Source organism: Acartia tonsa, chromosome 7 (assembly GCF_053477335.1).
Source record: "Acartia tonsa isolate MP-2025a chromosome 7, ASM5347733v1, whole genome shotgun sequence".
Taxonomy (NCBI): Eukaryota; Metazoa; Arthropoda; class Copepoda; order Calanoida; family Acartiidae; genus Acartia; species Acartia tonsa.
In genome coordinates, this window is record NC_137266.1 from 10,623,128 (window position 1) to 10,644,611 (window position 21,484).

At 33.2% G+C, this 21,484-nt stretch overlaps 1 protein-coding gene across 1 annotated transcript in view; it reads right to left on the reverse strand.

Moving 5' to 3' along the window:
* Positions 1-21,484, reverse strand: part of LOC145324157 (uncharacterized) — a 56,303-nt gene that overhangs the window by 4,991 nt on the left and 29,828 nt on the right. Inside the window, exons 8-33 of the mRNA XM_080166783.1 lie at positions 21,054-21,127; positions 20,483-20,537; positions 19,838-19,925; positions 19,422-19,481; positions 18,054-18,102; positions 17,070-17,127; positions 15,011-15,051; positions 14,889-14,940; positions 14,185-14,231; positions 13,171-13,210; positions 12,906-12,951; positions 11,373-11,429; positions 10,467-10,546; positions 8,742-8,810; positions 8,148-8,312; positions 7,651-7,731; positions 6,830-6,890; positions 6,105-6,183; positions 5,557-5,681; positions 5,024-5,076; positions 4,322-4,436; positions 2,962-3,040; positions 2,344-2,443; positions 1,990-2,075; positions 1,029-1,097; positions 714-747 (exon numbers count right to left, since the gene is read on the reverse strand). Of these exons, the coding sequence (XP_080022909.1) occupies positions 714-747; positions 1,029-1,097; positions 1,990-2,075; positions 2,344-2,443; positions 2,962-3,040; positions 4,322-4,436; positions 5,024-5,076; positions 5,557-5,681; positions 6,105-6,183; positions 6,830-6,890; positions 7,651-7,731; positions 8,148-8,312; positions 8,742-8,810; positions 10,467-10,546; positions 11,373-11,429; positions 12,906-12,951; positions 13,171-13,210; positions 14,185-14,231; positions 14,889-14,940; positions 15,011-15,051; positions 17,070-17,127; positions 18,054-18,102; positions 19,422-19,481; positions 19,838-19,925; positions 20,483-20,537; positions 21,054-21,127 (1,863 nt within the window). The remainder of the gene's footprint in view (positions 1-713; positions 748-1,028; positions 1,098-1,989; positions 2,076-2,343; positions 2,444-2,961; positions 3,041-4,321; positions 4,437-5,023; positions 5,077-5,556; positions 5,682-6,104; positions 6,184-6,829; positions 6,891-7,650; positions 7,732-8,147; positions 8,313-8,741; positions 8,811-10,466; positions 10,547-11,372; positions 11,430-12,905; positions 12,952-13,170; positions 13,211-14,184; positions 14,232-14,888; positions 14,941-15,010; positions 15,052-17,069; positions 17,128-18,053; positions 18,103-19,421; positions 19,482-19,837; positions 19,926-20,482; positions 20,538-21,053; positions 21,128-21,484) is intronic.

Sequence of the window (21,484 nt, forward strand, 5' to 3'; positions counted from 1 at the left end):
TTTAAATTTTCTGTGTTATGAATAGAAATTAAATACTTCAATGTTATTCAAATAGCAACATGAATTAAAAAAACTGAATTAATGATGCTAAAAGTAGAATAATGGGTCTTATCGTTCTGGTCAATGAGAATTTAATAGGGATTATTGGAGCACTATGAGTTTTTAACATTCTTTACTTGGAGAATTCGAGCTCGATTATAGACGTTTATTTCCTATATAGATCTGTCATGGATCTTGATGCAATACAGCAGGCCGTTTTGTACATGTTAAAAATTAGGAGATTTCATTAAATAAAGTAATCGCAAATATACTTAGTAAATAAGAGTCAAAGCAAAATTGTGAGTAAATTTGTTAAAAAACTGCTTGATACAGGATAATGTTTATGGACATACTTACATTTTTAGGACTTGATTATAGAGTTGCTTCGTTTATTACATTATACCTTTTGTCCCAGGAATCAATATACCAAAAATCAAATCAATCCGATAATTAGATCACATAAAAATTTGATGTTAAAAAAGTAAAAAAATCATCATGTTTAAAATGGACGTACGGACATTTTGGTAATGATTATAGAGTTTCAAAATTTGAAATCGATAGGACAATTCTAACATGCCTAAATTATCGAAAAAAGCTATTCGTTACGGACGGACGGACGGACCGACCCTAATTATAGAAAAGCTTCGCTTTAAAAAAAACATAATTTAATTTACCTAGCCACTCTTTCTCTCCCATTTGTTCCATTACCTTAAATATATCAGATTTAAATTTAGAAAATTTTTTTAAAATCATGTTTAAAATGAACCTAGGATTTTTTTGTGGAAATTTTGGTAATCTTTGTATAGTTGCTACGCTTTCTTAATTGTAACCAATTGTTTAAGGAATTATTATTACAAGTTTGAAATTGATTAAACAATTCTAACATGCCTAAATTAACAATAAGAGCTCTCCATTATGGACGTTCGGACAAATCAGAAATGTAGAAAAAATATGCCATATTCAAAATCAATCATTTTTTAATAGCTTACCATTAGATAGATCCACCCAATCATAATCGCTGCCCATATCAAACCTAGTTTTACTTCTATCCTCAGATTCTAAACACAACATTCTAATTAGGCAAAAACTTTGGGTACTTTGATAGAATTTTGATTATTTTGTTCTAAGCTATTAGTGTCCAAACTTTTCAACCAATAATTTAATCTGCAAGTAATTTTGTTAATCGTCAATGGGGATGTATTTAAATTTATGGGTATAGTCCTTTCCACGACATCCCTCCATAAGGGGCGATTTGTCGTATTTTGAAAATGGCTTTTTATAGGTTATTTTAGGTTAGGTTAGGTTATATTGGGTTAGGTGATTGCCCCAGAGGGTTAGGTAATTGGCCCCGCAAGGTTAGAGCCCCCCGCAGGGGCTAAAAATAGGAGAAAACTTACTGTGAAAAATACGAAGAATCGCCCCTTATGGAGGGATGTCGTGGAAAGGACTATACCATTTATTATCCATTGTCTTACACTTTATAAGATAGTAAGGATGTTTATGTTTGTACTTTAAGATCTCCCAATTAAGTGATTTTATTGAGTTCCTCCCCCCCCCCCCCCCTCCCATCTTTATCCTTTAAATTCAGAGATCACCTAGGAACTCAGCCGGTAGTTGTAATTCACTAAAAGACAGGAAAGTATACCATCAATTACACCAAAATGTAGAGTATATTTTGCAACCCGAAATTCTTATTTATCGTATCGTATTATAGACAGCTGTTGACGGATATCACAATGAAAAATCTAAGATTAAAACCAGTTGTTTTAGCCCCAAAGGGCCGAAGGCCCGGCCCAACAAAACTGGTATTAATCTTATGATTTTTCATTTGAATATTCCTAGAAAATTGTCTGTAATACGTTGCTGTACATGCTATTTTAGTTTGGCTGAGAACCGGCTCTAATCCTGCGAATATTAATCGGTTTCGAAGCCATACTGAAAAATACTTACCACTTCTTTGAAAGACAACACTTTGTTTGAAAGATTCCTGTCCGCTAGAGGACTTCAAGCAGGATTTTAATCCGGCGGCTCCTCCCCTAAAAATATTTTATATAATCGGTTGTTACTGAGCTATTTGTATAATTTTTAGGTCAATTTTTGTCATTTGAACTCAATAATGATCTAATTTTCATTGAAAAAATATGCAAAGTAGAACTATGTTCGTTTGTCTGTCTAATTTCACTTTACCCAACTAGTTTCAGTGAATATACCAACTGTGTTTAAATTTATTTTTGGCTATTTTCTTGAGGAGTGTGCCAACCCCTCCCGAAAAAAAATATTATTTCAACTAAAGTTAGACGATACCTATTATCCAAAGAACTGCTTCTAGGTGCATGTTGGTTACCATTGCTTGTCAGCTGACTGCGGGCAACTCGACCTGAGTAGGGCTCGGCTTGTACTTTTCCTAAATCAATAATTCTATGTCAGGTTATGAATTATTACTATAACAATAAGGTATAATTGTGTAACCATAACAAAAAGTTTCCAAATCTATTATGAAACTGGTTTTAGATCCTGTAAACTTGATTTTTCAAATTGTGATTCCAAAGACAAATGGGGTACAATTATATAGAATACATACATCCATAAACACAACGCCTTTATTAATAACATAACTTTTATTCGAGATAAAGGCAATGTCTAATATTATTTATGTTTGTCCTATAGCTGTGAGGGGACACAGTGACTCAAAAAAATCAGCCATGTAGCGTCATAAAATGAGGGGATTATCCATCTCTTTTCACACTCCTCCTCTCCTCATCCCTCATTTTTATGACGTCACATTTATTTTGAGTCCCCTTCCCCATTGCTTAATTTGCGTATCTTCGTTTTTATGGATGTCGTCATCTTTGTTATTTGTTAACAAACTAATTCAGATTTCAGACAAAAGTCAAGCAATCAAAGGTCCTTGATGTGTTCTACCTGTGACAGGATCTCTAGGGGAAGGACGGATTCTGGAGCCAGCAGAAGGAGGCTTCCCATACCCATCTGTGGGATCAACCTAAAGTTAAATAATACAGGGATAAGACAATGGTCGATAAATTAACGTACATCCCCAATGATGATAGCAAAAATTTACTCTTCTGTAGCGTAACATTAATGGTTTAAACTTTGAACATTCAACTCAATAAACCAATCAATCAAAATTCTTAAAGTCCCCAAAGTTGTTAAGCCAACGAATAAGAAAACTTCACTATAAAGCTTTAGGGACTAGTGTAATAAACAGCCCATTGTCCCCTATCTCTGGGTATTTTATCTACATATGATAGTTGTGTCAAAATTTTGGGGTACAGTCCCTTTCGTGGCAACGCCTCTTAAGAGGCGTTTCGTCGTATTTTCACAGTAGCTTTTCTAGTCCCTGCGGGGACAATTGCCTAACCCTGCAATGCAATCACCTAACCCAACTTAACTTAACCTTACCTAAAATAATCTATTAAAAGCTAGTGTCAAAATACGACGAAACGCCACTTAAGAGGTGCTGCTACGAAAGGGACTAAATGTTGTTACTATAACTTGGTAAACTGCTAGTATTAAGCAGCATTCTTAACGTATTCTACTATATCTTTTTTTATTAAAGCCATATACAATATCTATAACTAGCGGCTTCGCCCCTAGCTTCTAGAGGTTTGATCAAACCAATTTTTCGTAATTTAGGTTTAAAAAAAATGAATTTAAAAGAAATTTCTTTGGGGGGGGGGAGAAATTTTTTTTTCATGGGGGGGGGGGTAGTCGACCCCAATATTTTAACTTTGGTTTTAAAAAGAAAAAATTTTTTGAGGGGGGATATTTTTAATTTTTGGGGGGGTTCGTGGTGTCCCACCCCCCCAAGAAAATAGTTATAAACCTTCCCGGGACCTATGAAAGCTATTCTGTAAAGAAGAACTCGATCGGTTCAGCGGTTAGCGAGATCCTTCGCTACAATCAAACAAACAGACACACAGACAAACAGACATCGTTCTACTTTGTATTATAGATATAAAGTAGGATTATGTCTGTCTGTATGTTTGTACCAAAGGATCTCGCTAACCACTGAACTGATCGGGTTCTCCTTAACAAGGTGGCTTCTCATAGGTCCCGAGAAGGTTTATAACTATTTTGTGGGGGGGTACCACCACCCTCCTAGAAAAAAATTACCCCCCTCCCCCCAAAAAATTTAAATTTAGAAAAATAGGTTTTGGATTCAACTCCCCCCTCCTCAACCCCTAGAGTCCTCCGAGTGTGAAACCGCTAGTAGTTCAAATTTTGACATGGTATTCAATAATTTAGACAAAAGAAAATTAACCTGATTAATTGGGACAGATCTAGCTGAAGAGTTGATATTATTGATGTTGTTTGATTTGTGATCAGCTGTATCAAATCCTTGTGTGATTATAGGAACTTGTCTAGCACGTGAAAACCTGTACAATAAAATTATTGGTCAAAAACTTTGGACACTAATAAATTCTACAACCCAAACAAGATATGTTAAAAGTCGCAAAAGTTTTTTTTAAATGCCTGATTAAGAAATAAGAATGAATAGTGTCCAATTATTTATTCTATCGAAGTGGTAATTTTGTCTTTCATAATTTGGGATATACATCAACTTATCGTCACTTGTCTTATCTCTTAAGATCCCTGTAAGACATTAAATTGTCAAACATTAAATGCTAATATTTAGTCAAAGATGCAATAATTTTAATTATTTCTAAATGGTAATATATAGATAAGAATCTACAGTAAATAAATATAAAATCAAGTTAGTTTCTTTTAATGCATCTTTCCTAAAAAATGTAAATGTTGCTTAAAAGCAGTCTGACTGCCATGGATGTTCTATACCTAAATATCTCCTTCATGATGGTAATTTTGAAAAAAAATTCGATCATTTATAAGGAAAACGAGCCAAGAAAATCGTGTTTTCGCCTACAATAGTTTCAGACGGACAGACAAACAGACACTTCTAATTAAAGAGTAGCTTTGCTACTACAAAGGAATTTTGTTTACATACCTAGGACTAGAAGTGACATATGAAGGTGTAATATTACCAGGTTTAGTTTCTGGCCTAGATAATTACATAACTATATATATGACCTGTATGAAAACAATGTGTAAATACATATTACTGCAGACTTACTAACTCTTAGGAAATTACCATTTCCATTATACCCCCCCCCCAAAAAAAAAAAAATCTAAATCTATAAATAAATGCACAGGGATCTATTTCTTCATTGACAGTCTGATTTAAATTCCAAGGTTAAGGATAAATATCTAAAGTCTGTTTTACTTAGGAGTTGAAATAAATTGAAATTAAGGGTATAGTTTTTTTGTGTGTTTGTAAATTACATTAGGTAAGGTTAGGTTAGGTTATTTTGGGTAAAGGTCAGCCCAGCATTGGTTGAAAAGAAACTGCCACTTCCCCTTAATTCAATTATTTCAAAGATAGCCCATGATTATTTGAATAACAGAAAGTTAGAGTATTTCTGATATATTGTAAGTCCAATAAAAACTGACAAAAAAAACTATTTTATATAGTTTTGTATTCCTTGGGACAAAGCTGAAATGAGTTGCTCCTCCAGTAGGGAAATAACTTGGCTTGCTGTCCCAGCTGGAGGACAGGTGAGAGGCTGGCTGTAAGGGAGGGCTTCCAGGATACTTGGGAGGATTTTCTGCAAATATTTTAATATTAATATTAGAAGGGGTTTCTAGAAGCTTTTTACAGTGTCATAAAAAATTACGTCATACCGGCCTACCATTGGTTAATTAAAATGTATACTGGCCTGCAATTGGTAATTTAGTCTGTATATTGTCCTAAACATTGTATTGTATTGTATTACGTCCTTTTTTAGAGGCACTGTAAATTGGTATAAATAGCATGAATTACAAAAAAAACGTTATTAGATTGGCAAATTAGCAAATTTTAAGAGTCACAACTACATGATATAAATATTAAACTTTCTTGTATTTCAAACTAGCCTAGGCCTTCGGGACTAACAAAACTGGTTTAAATCTTATAACTTTTAATTTTTATATCCGCGAAAAGCTGTCTATAATACGATGTGATAAATAACTATTATGATGAATAATTTTACCTTTGTTTGAAGTGATAGGATCCCAAATAGTTCTGGAAGTAGATGAACCATACCTGGGCTGACTAGCGGCTGGTAAATCCTGTAGATAATCTTATATATATGTATACCTATCGATATTTAAAATTGAATTTTAGTGAATTTTAAATTTCTTCATTAGGGTTTGCAGCATATTTTTAGCAGAAAAGTAGGATTTGCCTAAAAGTAGAATTTTTTGTCGATTTAGATTTTTAGTTGTATTGGACGAGGCGACGTTAGCTGCTATAATAATAGGCCTAATCCTATAAAATTTCTTAAGCTATCCTACGAGTTTTGTGTCTCATAAGACTTACATTTTTCCTTAAATATAAGAAATAATTTCATAAGGATTGTTTGTTCTAGCTTTTCATTAGAATAGCATTTCCTTGTTTACTTTGATTTCTTGTCGTATGTATATTTTTCAATTAGAATATGAAACACATTTACTTTAAAAATAATACTGCTTCTTGTAGCAGGAAGCACTTAAATTATATTTTACTTCTGACTAAGCCTATACAAAATGATGTCATACAATACAAATGACCAATGATAGGCCAATACACAGACTAAATTACCAATAGCAGGCCAGTATAAATTATAATTTGCCAATGGTAGCCCGGTAGGACGTCATTTTTTATATGCACTGTGAATAGTTATTCTTCTAACATTAATAATGATTGTTAAGATCGTATGATTTAAGTTTAGATTACCTTCATAGAAGCTCTTGTTTTGTAAATATTTTGGTCTGCTGTATTATTTCCAGATGCGGTCCTGAAAGGAATAGTTATTTATCGCATCGTACTATAGACAGCTTTCTGCGGATATTAAAATAAAAAAACTTATCAGATTAAAACCAGTTTTGTAAGCAGGGGTCCGAAGGGCCAGGCTAACAAAGCTGGTTTTAATCTTATAATTTTATTTTAATATTAGTGGAAAATTGTCTGTTTTACGATGATTTTTCAGTATGGCCTAGAACCGGTTCTAATTAAGAGGGTATTAATTCTTTTCGAAGCAACACAAGAAAAGGGTACATTAAGATTTAAAGTGATTTAAATAAAACAAAAATGGCAACATCCAATAGTAGCAAATCTCCTACATACAAATAAGACGCCACACAGAGTTAGTTAAAGTGTAGATGCTCATTGGTATTAAATAATGCAGTCATCTATCTTTAAAAACATCGTAGAACAAGTTTATCATTCTATCTGTAATTGTAGATGATAAAAACACATATCCCTCAAAACTATATATCTCAAGAACCCAGTAACAGTGTCGGACTGATTATGACGTAAAAAAAATTAGCAAATGAGAGGCCATTATTGACCAATGGTAAAATTTATAGTGGCCTCTCATTGTTTTACGTCATTGTTTATTTTTTTTACGTCATAATCAGTCTGACACTTTTACTGGGTTCCTATAAAACTGAGAAGCTCTTTATAGTGCCAATAAAAAAGGGGGATAAATATGAAAACTTTTATAATCCATTATTCTGATATGACGTCATTTGGAATACTGTCGCCAAAACTAATACCTGTTTCTAACTCTCCAAGGAGGTGTGTACAGGTTTTGCTGGGACAAAGATGGCGGTGCTGATGGAGGTCGTCTTTCTTCACTATAAAATAAGGTCAATACTTCAATTATTTTTGATAAATATAAACATGGCTATACGGCCACAGCTTATCCTGACATTTTAATGCAACATTCTGCTATTTTTCTTACAATATCAGCAGTCAGCTGTTCAGCCCATTCATTATATAACGTCAATTAAATAGATAAATTATGAATTAAATTTTGAATCAGCAAATAGTAGCTTATAAAAAATTATAAGCCAGTAAACATTTTACCATTGGTCAATTACAATGTATACTGCCCTATTATTGGTCATTTGCATATTATGACGTAATTTTAATAAGGTACAATTTGCTGCTTCTAAATTTTGATGAAACAGGGAAAAGTATAAAACAGGAAAAAGTATGTCTACGATAAAATCTATTATAAAATTGAATAAAATCTAAATTTTGATAATACCTTTGTGATGACTGTTTATCCTTGTGATTGTTGTTGCTAGTTTGATTTCCGCCCACCGGGAGTTTATCCAATTCCTGAAGTTCCCGCCAAATTGTTTCAATGTCTTTGTCAATATCTTGCAGAGACCTCTCGCGGCGGAAGCCGAAACTACCATTGCTAGTCTTCCTGAGAAAAGTTAAATGTTTATAAATTCCACACAAATAAACATAGTGGCTTCTAGATCATATTATAGAATGTGGGTGGTAATAACCCTCAACTTAAGTTTTAAAAAGAAAAAGTAATTTTGTGAGGGAGGGGAATGCGTAGAGGAAATATCCCATAAAATAGTTTTTTAAAAACCTTCCCTAAACACATAAAAAGCTTTACTGTAAGCGATAATCATATTATTTCAGTCTTCAGCTAGTCTTTTCGATAAAACAGACAAACACACAACAATCCTTTAATTTTATAAGGATTGCCTTATCTTAAATCTGACCGCTCAAGGAAGTTTTTTTTGCAATAGCTTACAATATCTTGCTTTTCTTTGGCAGCTAATATGAACAATTAGCTAATTAGACTCTTAATTAATTTCTACAGATTAAATAATCGTCAAACCTGATGTTTTGGTATTTATCAGATTCCACGCTTTTGCAACGTTCCGCAAATCTTTCATCTGGTAATGGTCTGAAAAAAAATGAAATTAAAAAATGTTGGTTATTTCCTTAAAATTACCTAAAGAGCATTGACCCCCACCCTTATTTTCAAAAAAAGATTTTTTCCCTTTACTAACCCCTAGGGGAGGCCATAATCTTTAGGGGCTACCAATTAGTCAAAAACCGTATTTTCAATCTATTGCCTGATTTTTATATTTTTAAAGAAGAATCTTTTTTTATAAATTGACTTTTTATGTAAATTTCTCAGTGCTTCAAATTCACAAGCACAATTTTATCTAACTCTAATACTATAAAGTTCGATATGAGTTTCTTTTAGGCTATTTTCTTCATGGAAGAGTCCCAAGCTAGTAGCGAAGCCACTAGTTTAATATATAGAAGAAAAATATGGGTTTGATATCTAAGGTATTCTCAGAAAATGGTTTGAATAATTGCAGTGTTACGAATATTTTCAAGACATAAAGAATATTATGCTATGAGATGAAATTATATTCATGCATCAAATTTAGAATATTTGCATTCAAGTCTAGAAAGAGGATGTAGGCAATTTCCCACCATTACAAATTGGACCAAAACAAACCCAGGTTTAATTTTGTATAGTTTTTAGGTTGGTTAGGTTTTATTAAAAGATGGATATGTAAGTTAGGGGTAGTACCCACTCAGGACTTGAAGAAGAAAATTAGGAGGAAGGGGTTGAGGGGGGATCAGTGGTCCACTCGTTTATTATAGAGATTTTACCAAGATAAAAATAGGCATCAAGGCCTAATCTGTAGTAAAGTACAAGATCTACATTTATCTTGGATAAAGAAAATAAGAACTCAACCAAAATAGGACAATCACCACATACATTTATCCCAGGGATCTAAAGGGATAAGACAATGGCCTATAAATTAATGTACATCCACAATGATGATACACATTACTACCCTCCTGTAGATTACAATTAGTGGTAAAACTTAATAAACCAACCAATCAAAGTTGTTAAGCCAACGACTAAGAAAACTTTATTTATTAACTTTGGTGACTAGAGTAATAAACTGCCAAGTGTCCCCTCCCTCCCTGCATTCATCCACTATGGTACGTAAAATTATAAATGGACAAATTTATCCACTAAGGTAGACAAAATATGTATAAAAAACTGATGAAAGCAGGTATTTGTGCAAACAAGAATGAAAATATCCACGAAAAAGAAGCTGAACAAATTAGGCAGTTGTTCAAATTAAAATTAATAAAGATACAGAATTGAACAAAAATCTAGGGAGGTAGGGGTCATAAAGCTTTTTATTATTTAAAATAAAGTTTTCTTATTTGTTTTGATTGATTGGTTTATTAAGTTGAATGTCCGAACACTTCAATCAAGAATTGTAATCTGCAGAAGGTTTAATCTCATCATTATTAGGTATATACATCAATTAATTGGCCATTTTCTTATCCCTTTAGATTCATGAAAAAAATCAGATGTTGTTATCTTGTAAAAGCGCATAAAAATCAGATATTGTAGTTTAGACTAAATAATAGCATTTGACACCGAACCCTTGAAAATTTGATTAGATTACCCAATAAAAGTTCCCAAAGTTTATAAGGCAACAAATGAGAGAACATGCTTATAAACTTTGGGGACCAGTATAATTTCCACGTCTTCATCCTCCCTGTTTATAGACAGTTTTACCTTGGGACCAGAGGAACATTAGATCTTGGCAGGTTTCCAGCTAGCTCCTGGATCTGGGCATTCAACTTTACTTTTTCTTCCTGAAATAATTGCATTTATACAGGTGTAACTCAGGGATCTAAAGGAATAAGAGAATGGTTGATAAATTGATGTTTATCCCCAATGATAAAACACAAAATTACTCCATCTGTATATTACAATTAGTGGTTGAAACGTTTGGATACTAAACTAAATTAACCAACCAATAAAAATCAATAAGAATTAAATAACAATCCCCAAAGTTGTTGAGCTAACGAATTATAAAACGTAATTATTGGAGACTAGTGTAATAAGCTGCCCAATGTCCCCTCCCTGCCTGGCTGTAACTATTCTATAATTTTCATATCATTAGTTTTTACAATTACATCCTTATATGTAACATGATGTCTGTTTGTGTGTGTGTGTTTATACTGAAGTATTTCACTTTGACCAATATGGTCAAGAAAAGGTGTATAACCATTGTAGGTGATGATACCTCCCCAAAAATGACCCCCCCCCCACAAATTTTCCCTTTTTTCTTTTTCAAATTAAAATGCAAAGTAGAGGGTTTACCACAACCCCTTCCTTCGAGATCCCCTAGAATCGTCTAGTAACGCATCCGCTTATAACACATAGTTAAATTTTTTAATGTCCAATATTTATCTTTATTTATTAGTAGCAAAGAGACTCGATAGATTAGAACTATCCATATGCCTGCATGATTGTGTTTACTTTGTGATTACTTTGTTTCTCTTTTACCATTCTATTAAAATATAACGATCAACATAAATTTTAAAAAATGGAGGGGGGGGGGGGGCAGGTTGAAAGAGGTTGAAACCACTAAGAGAATTTTAAAAAAATAAAAAGTATGACAAAAATATTTCGTACCTCAAGTTCCGCCTGAACCCTTCTTAATCTGCCATCTGAGCTCAAAGACCTTCCATCCTAAAAACATTATACCAGGGATAAATGGACAGGAAATTCATAAATGCATGTTTTAGATTTGCAGCATGCAGTTAAGTTGTGTTGATTTTTGGCGATTATGGTTTGTTAGTTTGTTTATTACTTGATTTATTGCAAAGGAAAAAATAGCCCCCCCCCCCCCACTTATTGTCAATCTATTTTTAAAAAATAGGGGCGGGTATTTTTGCTTAACAGTCACATTGCATTGGATGAAAGCACCGAATTTGTATAAATTATTTAATTGTATAGTTTATGTATGATAGTTGATTATTCCTTTATGCAATATGATTAAAGGATCAAAAACCGAACAGGTAAAGCAGAAATAAAAGCAACTTAACAGAAAAATAGAGAAATTATATTCTTTTAAGAAATCGAAGTACCATATACAAAAAGCCAATTAAAATGCTTTTAACTCTCTCTAAAATTTACAATTTTTCGATCCCTTTATCAATGCATTAAATAACCATTACACATTACACACAGGGATTAAAAGGGATAAGACAATGGACGATGAATTGATGTATATCCCCAATGATGATACACTATATAAATTACAATTAGCGGTTGACATTTGGACAATTAACTTAATAAACAAAATTAAATAAAAGTCCCCAAAGTTGTTAAGTTAACTAATAAGAAAAGGTTATAATAAACTTTGGGGACTAGTGTAATGAACAGTCCACTGTCCCCTCCCTCCCTGCATTACACATGCATATTTTATCAATCTACAACATAAATTACTTTTCAGGACATTTTCTTTCCCTGTCATATACCTTCAGAAACAGTATTACATTCTCTTAGAATAGAAAAAAGGTATGTATGTCTGTTTGTCTGTTATAGTGTATATTACATTTTGGGGGGGAGGGTGGTGTAGGTAAACCCTCCGTAATTCAAGATATTATGAAAAAAGGGCTAATACACAGAAAAAGTTGTTGTTGAGGTAGAATAAATCCCACCATAATAAAGAGAGGGGTAGGTTTCTGGTAGAATCCGTAAGGGTGCGTGTTTTAAGGCTTAAAAATAGTAGTAGAACGATAATATTCACTAAATATGTGTATTTCTTATTGAAAAGAACTAAACAAAATTTAAAAAAAAAGTAAACATAAATTTTTATCGTTCTACTACTGTTATAACTTATAACACATAACTTTTACGGATTTTACCAGAAACCTACCCCTCTCTTTGTGCTTGTCTAAGTGACGTTCACAGAAACACGCCTATGTTTAAAATAAATTAAAATTAGGGGGGAGGGAGTAGCTTTATTCTTCATGCCTAAGTTCTAACTATTGCGGGGTCCATAATCCTGCGGGGCTGCCCAGTACCCCAATATGTAACCTAACCTAACTTGACTTTACTTACTCACGAAAACTACAACCCCCCCCCCCCCCCCCCCCCTCCTGATTTTCTATAATTTTAATAACTTTGCTCGTTGGAAACCGCTGATAAAAATTAGTTTACCTGGATGTTATTAGAATTACTTCTGGTGGTTGGAGGCAATTGTGAACTAAAATAAAAACAATATCATATTTTGTGTATACAAATTAATAATATTTTAATAATCTTCTTTAGATAAAGACTATTATTGGAAAAGTTTAAACATTGCTAGTTTTAGCAAACAATCAAGATTTTATCAAGACGACAAATGAAAGAATGTATTTCTAAAACTTTGTGTACTAGTATAATTTACAGTCTATTGTACCTTCCCTCCCTTAATTCTGAATACCTTTGTTTTGGGGTCCAATTTGAAGGCAGTGTTGAATCTTCTAAAATAATACAAAAATGTTAGTAATATCTTTCTGCATTTCATTTAAGTCGAAGGTTTTCTATATTTAGGATAAGTCCGTCCAAGTGTCTGTCAGTTTGAAACGGATAGCACTTATCGTTTTATTTGATGTTGTTATCCTTGTTTAAAGATAAATAAATGTATCTTAATGGTTGTATGAAAGAAAAGTAAAGTCATCAATTAAGTGCACTGAAAGGATAAAATAAGGACGTCTAGGTTTGATAACAGAATAGAGATAATCTAGAGACTTACCCTCTGAATCAGCCGATAGGAGACATTCCAGACATGTCATTGGTTAAAATTGTGTACAGATTTTAGTAGGAATAGGCATAATTTTTTTAATTTCCTTTGCAAAATGAGTCATCTATAAATAGTTGAATTTCTTAATATAAACCTTTTATTGCAGAAATTATTAAATTTCAAAAGTTATTTCCTAATAAAGTGTGAAGCACATGACAAAACCTATTATAACTTTGCTATGAATAGTCGAATTCTTTAGGATAAAGTTAGATATCTTGAAATTATATCCATTTGTCGCGCGATTACTTCAATGCAAAAAATAGACAAAGGCGTTTTCTGCTATAGGAATCCCTTTTTAAGTTTGAAGAAATTTTGGGTCGGATAGACCATCTAGATATATTATGTCTATTAATTTTAACGTAATATTTTTAGCAGAGCAACTTCTCTATAATTTATACGTTCGTCCGTTCGTTCGTAGCACTTTACAAAACCAAGTTGCATATTCATGCATTTAATAAAATTTTCAGGTAAATTGATCATTGACTGCTTTTTGGCTTTTCCCTTATAAAATTTCTTGTGTAAAATATGTAAACTAACGGACATGCTTCTATAAACTTATATGGCCTGTCAAATGCCAACTTATAATTGCATAGACTACCAACATAAAAAAATTAAATAGAGAAGCTTTGCATCAAAAAAATATTCTATGTTTACCTTTGCAATCCTCCCACTTTCTGATGGGAATATTATGAACTCTGGCACCTGATATCAAGGCCAATAATTTTATTTTCTCATTGTACATTAAATAAATTAGTTTTTCCCCTCAAAGTCCCCTCCCTACCCAAACCCTGAAATAAATTGAACATAAGGTTGGGACGTTTTATTTGCCCAAAATCTTTAATCTGCGGGGTGGGGGGGGGGGGGCTAACCCTGTGGGGCCAATACCTGCAATGACCTTACCCTTGATAACCCTATTATCATAACAGACCTAACATAACAGCACCTTTCTATTTTATTTCAGGGTGGGGACATCGGACTCTAAATTATACTGCTACCCAAAGTTTTATAAAATCATTATCTCATTCATTGATTGATAAAATATGACGCCAAATTAACGCACCTTTTCCGGCATTATTTAGGGCTGCCATGCTTAAGGGAACATGAACGATTAGCAATAAATTTAATTGTATAACATTAGATGTATAACCCAGACAACAACCTAGCCCAAGTAATGGAGACCTTTATGTTCTGCTAGCAAATTGCTATCTGCTCTTTTGAAGTTACTCGACTGTGTTAATGTTTACGACGCTAATGGCTGGTATTCAAAGACCCAATTGAAGTTCAGAACAGGGTCTCCACCCTGTGTTACAAATAGCTCGTGGCCCCTCTATTCTTTTACTTTAATCTATTAGCTTTTTCCTGTGGTGGGGGGTTTCTCAGGAACTTTTAGAACTGTCTCTTCTTTACCAACTAAACAAAACAAAAAAGAAATTAAAATTCGACTTTTTAAAAAAACATATATCTTTGATATGAATGTTACCTGGTGCTTTCATTTCTGTACTTTCACACGAATATTCACATCTAAAAAACAATAAATAATCACTAAATTTAACCTTTTAACATACAGGGTTTGGTAGAGGTAATATAGGTATGCTCCTAAACTAAAAAGAACACAGCTTGATTTTAAAATGTAGTTGTAATATTTTTATTTTTACAGTTCGATTAGACCCATCCTCTTTTTTTGTACTTCGCTCATTAGGGTTTTAAAGTGATAAGACAATGGCTGATAAATTGTTGTACATCCCCAATAATGATACACAAAATTACCCCTTCTGTAGATTAGTGGTTGAAACGATTGAACACCAACCAATCAAAATTCAATAAAAGTCCCCAGAGTTGTTAAGCCAACGAAGAAGAAAACACTATTTTCAAATTTTGGGGACTAGTTTAATAAACAGTACAATGTCCCCTACCTCCCTGTTCACTTACACTATTGCATTTATTTTTGAATGAGATTTTAAGTACATCCTATTTACATTATGTTTTAACATATTTTTGAAAACATGAAAAAAGCAACAAGAAATGTACAATACTTTAAAAATGAATGCCCCCTGACCCTTTACAAATGATATGAGAACATTTTACAAGAAATAAATGGATTTTTAGCCGGCAAACCAGGGATAAAAAGACATTGAAACTGGCGAAAAGTAAGATTCTTCATCATAAAATTTGTTTAACTCAAATATAGATTTAGATATTTTGGTTGATATTTTTGAAAATAACTGTCCATAATAGTCTTTTTTTTAAACTGACAGGGACGAGAAAGAAGGAAAAATAGTCTAAATTCATTCCAATACTAAAATCAACAAAATAAAATAGCCAAAAACAATCCCAGAACCTATTTGAACCGTCCCTAAAGTGGAAAAACCCAATCGCCTGAGCAGTTTATAATACTTTATACTAGAAATTTTAAGAGGTTTATTATTTTACTTCTTTACTATCCGGCTTATTTACCTATCCACATATCTTAGTTGCAATACCGAATGTACATTCACTTCTGCCCAAGTTTAATATTATTAAATTTTTAGAAACTCATTATGTTAATCCATTGCCTTTTTTGCTTTCCCATTTTGTCTTTCTGGTAGCGAAGCTACTCGATGATTATGTCGGTCCATCCGTATGAAGAAGTGTATGATTTTCTTGGCTTCTACTAAAGATACATTGTATTCTGTGTATTGGTCTACAAAAGATCAATACATAGTTTATGCAATAATGTTTTTTGATTTATTATTTTTTGACAATGTATATCTGCTTTATAACCCACTTTTTGTCAGTTAGTGTACATCCACATTTATTTATGCTTCGCTTCTTATTGATGTTGTCATCCTTGTTAACAAAATGTAGGTTTGATACTATGGGAAAGTAAATGCACACCGCGAAAGCCACGTAAATGAAGTGGCACATTATAAATGATCTTTACTTTTTACAAACTTTTAATATTTTTCTTTACATCATCAGATATTTAGCTACTTAAATGTAAGTTGTAACTATAGTTGAAATATATGTTTTATATTGTTAATATGTCCATTTTTTATGGACGGACTGAATTTTAAGATACTTCTGAAATTAATCAGATAAACAACAAACTTGAAATATTTTGTATATTAAACGTGCATTATCTTTATTTATTCTCGTGATATCAAGTTTTAAATTTTTCTATAGACCAAAAGAATAGAAAAGGCAAATTGTTTTCAGCTCTTTTGTAACGACTTGGCTGTTTTAATGATTCTGACGCTATTGGCTGATATTTAAAGACCCATTTGAAGTTCAGAATAGAAAAGATTAACAACAACCACCCCTTATATAATTGCAACTTTGACTGTTTCAATTCATGTTTATAAAAAAAGTTGATTTTTTATTACTTTTTTGTGCATTGTAAAAGAGAAAGTAAGTTGATTTTTTAATCAAGTATTTAACTTTTTTGTTCATTTAAAATCTATATGTATAGTTTAAAATCTATATGTATAGTTTTACAAATATACTTCGCTATTTTTGGACAAAATAATCCTGATTCTTATAAAATACAACAGATTTTTTACCTGGATGTAACAAATTCATTTTTGGCAGATTTACTAATGTTGGGAAATCTACAACCACCTGAAAAAAAACTACATCAACAAATCTGGTGCTTTACCTCAAAGTTCCTAGCGATAACAGAATCTCCCCCCCCCCCGTCCATCTCGCCTAATCCCTAAATTGAAAATGGGTGGGGGGCATGAAATACTCCTGTAGGGCTAACCTGTATCCAATAAAACCTAACCTATCCTGACCTAAAGTAAAATAGAAACACACCCTTGTACCAATTTATTTCAAAATGAGGGGAGGAGGGTTTCTGTGCTCATTTAGACACATTTTTTGTGTACTAGTGGGACAGCTACATATCTGAACCCAAAATCTAGGGCTGCAGCCGTTATTATACAAATGAACATGCCAGATGGGGGTGTCCCCATAAAATTTAAGGGATGCATGCATTCCCCTCAAGTTTACACCGTTGTCAAAATCAGTGCACGCCGTTGGTTATGAATCTAGATTTTAATGTATATACTCAATTTCTAGGTTAACAAAATCAATACTAGAAAAGTCCAGAGACAAGTGGATTCTGACAAACAATTCTCCACAACTCAATTCCCTTTATTTACAGCACAAAACAAATATTACGCAACTCAAAATCAAAATTTTCAGCAATTTTATATGGACATATTTGCTGAATCAACCCTGGAAAACACTAAATACCATATTTTTTCCAGTTATATTTATACAAAATGTAATAAAAAGGTTTGGGTATAGTCCCTTTCGTGGCAACGCCTCTTAAGGGGCGTTTCGTCGTCATTTCACAGTACATTTTTCCTATTTATAGCCCCTGCGGTTGGCTCGAAACCTGCGGGGCCAATTGCCTAACCCTGCGTTGCAATCACCTAACCTAACCTAACCTAAAATAACCCATTAAAAGCTGCTGTGAAAATACGACGAAACGCCCCTTAAGGGGCTTTGCCACGAAAGGGACTATACCCAAAGGTTCTTACCAGCAGATGAGCATTTTGTTTCTGAAGAACCAGAATTCGTTGTAGGTTCCTTAATATAAGAAAATACTTGAAATTGGGTATTTTCAGAAGGTTTTTAATTTGCTATTAATTCATTTAACCCTTTACAGTCGGGCCCCTTGCAGCACCTTAATCGGTCGGGGGGGGGGGGGGCGTTCAACGCCCCCACTAATTATCTCAGTTCCTATTAGAGCTAGAGGGCTAAATTTTTTTGTGCAAGTCTCCTGTTTGATAATAAATTTCCGACCTTTTATAAGTCTAAGTCAATTTTCGCTTCCTTCACCCTTTTATTTAACAACCTTTGTTTTTAGGTCTTTTTTTATTTAAAAATTTCAAACGGCTGTTATTTTCTTATTTTTGAAGCTAGAAGAAAAATTTTTTCTCAGAAAATGTTTATTTTTATGTAAATTTTACATTAGAAATATCAAAATATAATTTTCAGCGGCCGCAGCTGTACTTGGCAGCTGCCAGCCGCCGCAGTCGGCGGTCGGCGGGAAAACGGCGGCGGATCTTCATGAAATTTTAATACGTTATGTAGACATGTAAGAAAAGCTTAAGTTTAAAATTTGAAGTCTCTAAGTCAAAAATTGCGGCCACAGGAGCCTTTTAAAGATTTCTGGAGACCTGGAGGATCAGGACCTGCAGGATCATACCTGGAACCTGAAAGTGACTTGAACACCTGTATTTCATATAAGGATGTACTACTAGAGGATTTTTTAGTATTTTGGTATGATAAAATGCTTTGTTTTAGTCAAAAAAATATTTTTGCTCTTTACCTGGATGACCCTGCCAGGTTTGCTGGCATCCTGTGCCCGCCAGGATGGAGATATTCAAAAAATTCCAACTCTCAGTTGTGTGTCATACCCATACTTAAAAAGTCAAGCAGTTTGGGCTCTTTATCTTTCACACACAGAAAATGAGATAGAAAAAACCGGATGGGGGGGCGTTCAACGCCCCCCCCCCCCCGACCGTTAAGGGTTAAATCTCTCTCTAATGACATGACAACAAAGCACAAAAATCATGGATGTAAATCAAGAATCAATCATAATTCAAGAATGTGTGTATTTTGTGAAATTCACGAAACCTTTCACTTGTGTATCTTTATGTTTTAATTTTATATTCAATTTTAATTGAAATATTAAATATATTATTATATACCTACTGCATGCAAATATTTATTAGCAGTGGAGAAAGTCACATTTCTCTCATAGCGTTACGGACTGAATGACAGACAAAGAATTATTGAGTAGATTCGCTCTTAATACTTTAAGGTATGAACATAGATGATTGGATATATCTAAATTAAGATAAGTTATACATATCCGCTAAGAAATATTTGCAGATAATTACCTGGGTAGATTGAGAAGAAGTTTTACTTGTACCATTGCTACTAAACTTAGGTGATTGTGATCCTGGGTGAATAATGTTCAACAAAATTATCATATGTGAGATATTCTATTTATGAGATTGTATGACGAATGAAAATTGTTTATCTAATGGTTTTTGTCAAAAAATTTTAATCTGAAGACAAATGGCAAAATTTCCTATAACAGACAAGCAAACATCCTAATACTTTTAAACATAAACATCCAATCACTACACAGAACGTCTAGATATTATTTTCTAATGCTATAAGCTAGACAAAAATGTAAATATGATGAAAATGAGCCAAAAACTTTTTGGAGACCACTGCTTTGTTTTAGAGGTCCTTATGGCGATATAAATGGGAAACACTACTTTCTGAATGATACAATTTTGAAAAACATTCCTTGTGTGAAAGGTTGTCTAGATTCTTCAGTGTGTCTAGTCTCCCTCTCTTCACTTCGCCTTTGGTTCTCATACTTCTCAAATATTCTGCAAAATAATAGTATTCACCATTAGATATGGCCGTGTGACTGCTAGCTTGTCACAAAGTTTATTGTCTATTTGTGTCTTTCACAAAAGGGAAAAATACGTGGAAATAATATTGGGTTTTGCTTGGAAGCTTTATTTTATTTAATGCATTTTATTCAACTAGTTGCTTTGCCTCAAGACTTTATACCATGACTGGTAAGTTAAGAAAATAGCTTAAAACCACGTCGAAACATTTATTATCCTTCTCTAAAAATTACAACCAATTTGGACCAGAGTTTTGTGATATTTTTATTCAGACAAAAAAACGTACTACTTCTTATTCTAATAACGGCTGCGCCCCTAACATCAAGGGCAGAAAAATAGTACCAAACCAATTTAAGATTTATGAAATAAAAAACAACATAAAACCTTCATAGGACCTTTATGACCGACTGACCAAGGAAATTATAGACCGGATGCTCATTTCTTTAAGGAATCTTCACAAAAAAGCAGCCAACGGACAGACAGACAGACAAAGTGAGTTATAAAGTACAATCGCTACTGGAAAGATAATTTACCTATGGTTTGTGCTCTCTTGAGTATTTGTAGTTTTTGGTCCCAGTTTTTCTCCTCCTAAAAATCGATATACTATTAATTGGATATTGCACCATATTTTCATCTACTCTAATAAAGTGATACTCGCAGCTGGCTAAAATAACAATAACCCCTTGCCCCTTTACCCCATTTTCATCCCTCCTACTGAATGAAAAAACTAACCAATAAATGACCAGTGTTAGCTACTTAAATTGACAAAAAAATTCCCCTGTCAACATATCCATGTATATTCTATATCCATACCTTTTAAAATGAAATCTTTCTGGATAAAAATAACAACTTCTTGGTTTAAGCTGCAATTTACAACTCGGCTTAGCCGCAGGCACTCAAAACCTCTGCTTAAGCCAACCACACCATAGACACAATAGTAAACTTTAAATTAAGATGCTTAAAATGGCTAGGAAAATAAAAATAGTATTGAGTTCAAGAAAACCAGAATTTTTTTTGTGGAATTCTTATTTCTGTATGGATCAAAACCTGTTTTAATCCAGCAGAAATAAATGGGATTTGAAAAAGTTCTGGAGATTTTAATACCTGGGCTGTTTTGCCTCCAAGGAGATCTTTCTTTGGATTCTCTGAATTCTCTAGATTCTACCACCCTCTCCTCTCTATATTAACAACTTCATTTAATTTTAAGATTTTTTATAGTATCTCTATAATAGATAATAGGGCTTGGCAGCCACACGTGACATTAGCCTCAAATTTAAACCAACTTGTGTACAAAACAAAAAATTTCAAAAAGATGGATTGTCTGTTCAGGAACAGGTTTAGACAATTATCTAAATTTATAGTTTTAAGATGACGAATTTATCGAGGCGGCTTCCAAACCCTGTATTTCTCACTAGTCGACTAAGATTTGAAGCATTTACAATTGGTTCTTTCCCTCAAAGTGCCCAGCGAGCACAGAAAACTCAAATTTTTTAAAAGGAGCGGAAGAAAATGTTAGTTTACCCCTAACATGAAGC